The 6000-nt window shown below is 48.8% G+C and overlaps 1 protein-coding gene across 9 annotated transcripts in view; it reads right to left on the bottom strand.

The window, feature by feature from the left end:
- Positions 1-382: 382 nt before the first annotated feature.
- The window catches only part of GRIA3 (glutamate ionotropic receptor AMPA type subunit 3), a 144175-nt gene continuing 138557 nt past the window's right edge, over positions 383-6000 (bottom strand). For 6 of the 9 annotated variants that reach the window (XM_052673028.1, XM_052673027.1, XM_052673033.1 and 3 more), the window contains 3 exons: positions 3537-3651; positions 1273-1520; positions 383-882 (listed from right to left, as the gene is read on the bottom strand). In XM_052673028.1, the coding sequence (XP_052528988.1) occupies positions 1275-1520; positions 3537-3651 (361 nt within the window). In that variant the 3' untranslated portion in view covers positions 383-882; positions 1273-1274. Of the gene's footprint in view, positions 883-1272; positions 3652-6000 lie in introns of those variants that run through there. The other 3 variants (XM_052673034.1, XR_008204141.1, XM_052673029.1) reach the window with 3 other exon arrangements.

Genomic DNA, 6000 nt, shown 5'->3' with positions numbered 1-6000 from the left:
CCACGGGCGCCGGGTCCCGGGCGGCTGTGCTGGGGCCAGGCTGGGTGCGATGCTGCCGGAGCCGCGTGCCCACAGCTGCCAGCACCGCACCGCGGCCGCGCGCTCGGGACTCGAGTTCAGTTTCTGTGCAGTGGTATCAAAGAATGGCTTTTGTTGCACTGATTTTTTTACAAGATTTTTTTTTTTCTCAATACTAAGATCTTGTTAGCAGTCCTTTCCTTTGCTTTTTCTTCACTTTCTTTCATTTCCTTTTCCTCTTTTGTCTTTTCCTCTCTTTTCTTTTTCTTTTTCTTTTTCTTTTTTTTCCTCTTTCCTTTCCTTTCCTTTCCTTTCCTTTCCTTTCCTTTCCTTTCCTTTCCTTTCCTTTCCTTTCCTTTCCTTTCCTTTCCTTTCCTTTCCTTTCCTTTCCTTTCCTTTCCTTTCCTTTCCTTTCCTTTCCTTTCCTTTCCTTTCCTTTCCTTTCCTTTCCTTTCCTTTCCTTTCCTCTCCTTTCCTCTCCTTTCCTCTCCTTTCCTCTCCTTTCCTCTCCTTTCCTCTCCTTTCCTTTCCTCTTCCTTTTCCTCTTCCTTTTCCTCTTCCTTTCTTTTCTTCCTTTCTTTTCTTCCTTTCTTTTCTTCTCTTTCCTTTTCTTTTTTCTTTTTCTTTTTTCAAGCAAAGCAAGAATATTTCAGTGATGGTTTTGCATTGTTGTGAGTCTCAGAGTCTTCCATAAGGCACTGAAGGAAAAAAATCAGTTTTTCCTATTAAAAGTTCATTGCACCATCATCAATGCGTGTCATACCTGACACCTCGGCTAGAGTGCGACTGGCTCAGGTGGTCCGAATCCATGAAGTAGCCACATTCTCTGCTGCTTCTCCTCCTGCACGCTGTCAGAGCGAGGATCTGCAACAAAAACAAGACTTCATTTGTCTCCTCTGAGAAGACCTCATGAGACAGCAAGGAACCAACCTGCACGGGGAAGGAGGCAGCGTGGAGCTCTGACAGAGCGGGGAAGCCCCTGTCCTGCTTCCCTGCAGGCAGCACAGCAGCACTGAGTGCCTGAGGCATTTCCCACCCCCGGGATGCTTCTCCCTGGCTGCCCATGCAGCTGTTTCTTAACAAAAGACGTGGGCTGAGCGAGCCACAGATTGCTGGGGATCTTTGCTGCAGCCCGGAGCCCCCAGAGCAGCCTGCTCCTGTGCAGGGAAAGGCTCACTTAAATCCCCACAGAAGTTAGAAGAACACACAGAAGTTAAGGAAGAGGATTTCTAGTTGACTGGACCTTACTCGTACCCCTAGATTTTCACGCTTTCTGTGCCATACACATTGTAGCCTTCTCTGTACGTAGCGTAATTCTGGGTATTGGTGGTGGGAGCAGGCTTAAAGTTTTGGGTGTTCTTGGTGAGTTTCATTCGCTTGGACTCTGCCCGAGACTTGTAACAAAACTCGATTAAAGCCACCATCATGGCCAGCCCAAGGCCTCCGACAAGAATATAGAAAACCCCGGCCACATTGCTCAGGCTCAGAGCACTGGTCTTGTCCTAAGAGAAACGAACCACACCGTTAGTTTTGCTGTGAGAAAGAAGCAGACAGAAAGCAGGTTACTTTGCACTCAGTCCCAACAATGACACACACGGTACAAACTTTCCAATCAAGCCCAAATCCCCCCCATCCCCACACAACCCAACAGCCTTACCCGCTGTGGTCACTGCGTGACCCTACTGGTGCCGCTGGCCCCGCGGGACAGGGATGGCAGCAGGAGCTGCTCTGTCCTGCGCCGGTTGCCAAGCAAAACCTCGGCCATGTGGAAGTCAATAGGATTTTTTGCCATTGGCTTCCCCAGGCCTTCACTGCCCCAGGGCAAAGCTGGAGGCCAGGGCACCTTTGGGAAGCTCTAGCGGACAGCCCAGGGCTACTTAAAGTAGCAGGTTCTCGCATTATGGAAGTAAAACAGAAAAACCCAAGCCACTAGATGCCTGGCTTTGGTGAATGTAGATATAACTAGAGAGATACACACTGCTAAACTTTTCTACCTTTTTTTCCCAACAGTTTATAAAAAAAAAACCAACCCTAGGAAGATGGTCAGCTGGGCTAAGGTCAGGAGAGCCCTAAGCTAAGACAGCACCTGCAGGGAGCAGAAAACATTACTGCATTGCAAAATATGCTGCCTGGGATTTGCATCCCTTCAGGACATGGCAAATAAAGGGGCGGGGAGAAGGCTTTCATTTTAAAAACCAGGATTTTGTACTGAGATTAAGCAAGAATACAACCCTTTTGCTGCTGCACATGGGAGATGCTGCTGGTTCATGCCTGAGCTGAAAGGCAAAGTAAGCCCAGGTGTTCCCAGACAGTGTGTGGCTATCTCCAGGGGCATCCAACCTTCCACGTACTCAGAATAAAGGAGGATGCACTTTGTATGCGTCTGTCTTGTATCTAAATAGGCAGTTCAGATAGATAGATGCATTTTAGCAAACAGCCTGCGCTGAGATCTGAAATACTGCTCATTTCTGCCTCTTGTCAATTGCTGCAGGGACTCTGCTCAGATTCCCTTCATCTCCCAGAGCAGATCCAGGACTGTACCCCAAGCAGCCCCCAGCCCAGCTGAAAGCAGGGCAGCAGCTTGCTGGCTCGGTTGGAATGCTGAATGAAGCCTGACATGGGGAGGGGCCTCCAAATTGGGAGCATTTTGGGGGGGAAACAGTTACAGTGAGCGTTTCCAAGGGCACGAGGGAGCTGTGCTGATGTCAGCAGGACAACTCCTAGAGGTGCCTTTGAAAGCCTCCTTCACCCCGGTGTTGTTATCCTCAGTGGCTATATAGGCATTAAGGAAAAAAAAACAACAATGAAATCCTAATATAGCTTAAACTGAATGGCTCAAATGAGTGTTTGCTGCAAACCCAGCACGGCTGATGCAGCCGGACCTGCCCACGTGGCGTCCCTGTGGGACTGGGCACACAGCTGGCAGCGGCTGTGCAGCAGCAAAACGGGTCCAGGTGGAAAGGGAACGGCAGACAGAGTCGCCAAAAACAGCTCCAAAATTCAGCTAAACACATTTTGAACTGTAGGGGAAAATAGGGCAGGAAAGGAGCTTCTTCCTCACCAGGGCTCTGTCCTGAACTCGTCTACCCTTTGCAAGCATGTGACTGTTTTGCAGACTGCGCTCTATAGGATCTATGTTACAATTTTGAAACAAATTGTAGGCCTTCAATCAAACTGAAAATAATAATAAGGAAAAAGATGCTGGCCTGAATAAAACACCCTGACTGAGAGGAAACTTGCAAATTCAAATGAGGGAGGCAGCTCCGAGCTCTCTGGGGGATTCTCCTTCCATGTCTGTGCAGCAAATTACTAAATAGCAAAACATACTTACAACTAAAGTCTGTTACTGCATGTAAGAAAAACTGCGGTCATTTTCGGAGACTTAACAATTGTTTTCTATTCTTTTCTTTCAACCTTCGAAATGCACATAGCAACTTTTGAAAGTCATTCTCTGTATACACAAACAGTGGGTCAAAATGTGATTGCTAATCAGTACGAAAAGACCTTCAGCGACTGACCTTACTTCCGGAGTCCTTGGCTCCACATTCACCCTTATCGTACCACCATTTGTTTTTCAGCTTGTCTAAGATGCCTTGTTCACTGAGTTTCAATACTGCAAGGTTTACAGGAGTTCTTCACGTGGGAAATAACATAAATAACATTATATTATGTTATTTTATGTTATTCAAGCTTTAAACTACTTTAAAACTATACAAAGCGATAAAGCAGGGTTCCTGGCCACAAAGTATTTACACTGCAGGCAACTGGATCATCCCCTTAAGTTAACGCTACAGCAACGCTATATTACCAGGTCCTGCCCATATCGCTTTGAGTAATCGGCACTCACTGTTAAATGAGGGTAGGAGAAACAAAGCGAGCCCAATCGCCCCGTTGCCCAGCCCAGCACTGGCAGCAGCTCTGTGGCGCCGGAGGGCCCGGTCCACGGCACCTCGGTGGCACTAACAGACAGCAAGCCCAGCAGCCCCGCTCCAAACACCTTTGTGGCTGAGGGAAGGCTGGGATCGTGTGCCCACACCGGGCTGCGAGCTTTCATCCTCGTTGACACCGCGCCGCTGTGCGGGGACCGCCGGTCCCAGCAACCGCAGGCTGCATCACCTCGTGCTGCAAGCAGCGAGCGGGTGGCTCACCGCCTGGAGGACGGCGCTTTCATTCCACATTCCATTTTAAAACGATCCGCTTTGGAGGGATTTTATGCAGCGCATCTCCCTGCTCTGAAAAGCATCGTGCGGCTGAGAATGCACAAACAATGGGGAGAGGCTTATAAACACCTTTCTCGCTCCTCTGCATATTATACTGTGCAAATTTCCCCCTCCCCCCAGTCCCATTCCAAACGCTATTTTTAATTTGCATGCCTTTATAAACCCCTTACGGAACACAGAGAATTTGCATAACATCCAATACATTATAAATTAGCTTTCACAACATTATACAGTACTGGGAAATGAGAAGGCTTAACATGCTAATTAGGGCGCTTTATTATTTTTCTTAAAGCCAAGATTGCAGTTAATTGTGCACACGCAACTGCTAAAAAGAAGTATATATATATATAAAAGTAAACTAAAATTGTCTTAACCAAACAGAGGGGAATTTGCCTTTGCTGGTCACAGCCCCAGGTGGCCACGCGGCTCCCCTGGCTCCAGCACTGAGTGTGCAGGATGGTGGGCACCCACCTGTACCAAAGTCCACCACATGGAAAGGGTTGGGATTCGGGGGCAGATTCAGGCTTTTGCCCGGTACTCAAAATATGGGAAGGTTTTTCTGTGCTTGCTGCAGGAAGGTTTCTTCTCATAGCTTGATCCTGGCACCGTTTGCATTAGGAAGGCTGCATCCAAGCCACTGACACGCTTGGGCACAACACAGGTGGCTCAGGGGATCCCCTGCACTGTTTCTGGGTCTCTCTCAAAAGACATTTCTTCATCTTTTCCCTGGGATGACGATGTGCTTTCCAGCTGCTTCTTTAATTAGGTCACTGTTCTGGGGCTGTACGGGATGCTCTGTGAGGTCCTTAGCCCTTTCCCTGGTGGATTCGGCTGCCTTTCCTCTGCCTTTAATTTATGATGGGATTCTTTTTCATCTTCCCTGTGTGGTTTCCAGACCAGCTGCTGATTAGTTTGGCTGCTTTTATGAAAGTGAAGTTTTCAGGGGTTGAGATCTCGAGCTCTCTGTGCTCTGTATACCAGCAAAGCGAGCTGTAGTGAGTGGGATCAGGCCGCCAGAATCCCTTGGTGTGGGACAGTAGTCAGGGCACAGACTTGCTGCGGTTTTCTTCCTCACCACAGCAGAAGAATTTTGTTTGATTCTGTGTTTTTTTCACAACCAGATTTGGCTGAGCTCAGTGTAACCATGCGAGGTCGGAGCTGCTGGGCTTTCCCAGATGCCACTGAAGAGTTTGGTTGCTAATGTCCATGTAAGACTGGAAGTCTTGAGACAAGGGGAATGGTACCAGTAGCCCTATGCCGAACAACAGTGCCCCACTGGCAAACTAAGCCATTTGCTACAGTTGATGCTTTCTAAGAGTCTGCTGCAAACACTATTTTACACCTGGGACAGAGACGGTTTTTACTGCTCTCAGCAGTCTGGTTTCCCTGCTCCTGGTCATGCAGGTGTTGGTGTGAGCACCCACTCCTTACAGCCAGAAGACAAGAGGTGCTGCTCTGTCCCCACAGGCCGGGTGCCTCCAAGGTACCCACTGGCTCTTCCCACAGCTGTGAGGGGCTCAGACCCCCAGGATCCTTTCTGCACATTTCAGCCCCTCCTGGCTTGGGATGCCAGCCCCAGATCCTGCTTCTGTCTGCCCAGAGCACAGGACAGTGCTGGTGGTGTGATTTCTGAAAGGCACTGTACTTTCACTCTTTGAAACCACTCCCTTGGTCTGTGTCCCTTGGGCTTCTGGTTCCGTTTCTAAATCCTGGCTACTTCCCCTCTAAATGTCAGAATTGCTGTGGCACCTCCTTGTCCCCT

Source organism: Tympanuchus pallidicinctus, unplaced genomic scaffold (genome assembly GCF_026119805.1).
Source record: "Tympanuchus pallidicinctus isolate F22 unplaced genomic scaffold, pur_lepc_1.0 scaffold13, whole genome shotgun sequence".
Lineage (NCBI taxonomy): Eukaryota > Metazoa > Chordata > Aves > Galliformes > Phasianidae > Tympanuchus > Tympanuchus pallidicinctus.
The sequence above is the reverse complement of the archived record's forward strand: the minus strand, read 5'-3'. Positions and strand labels throughout refer to the sequence as shown.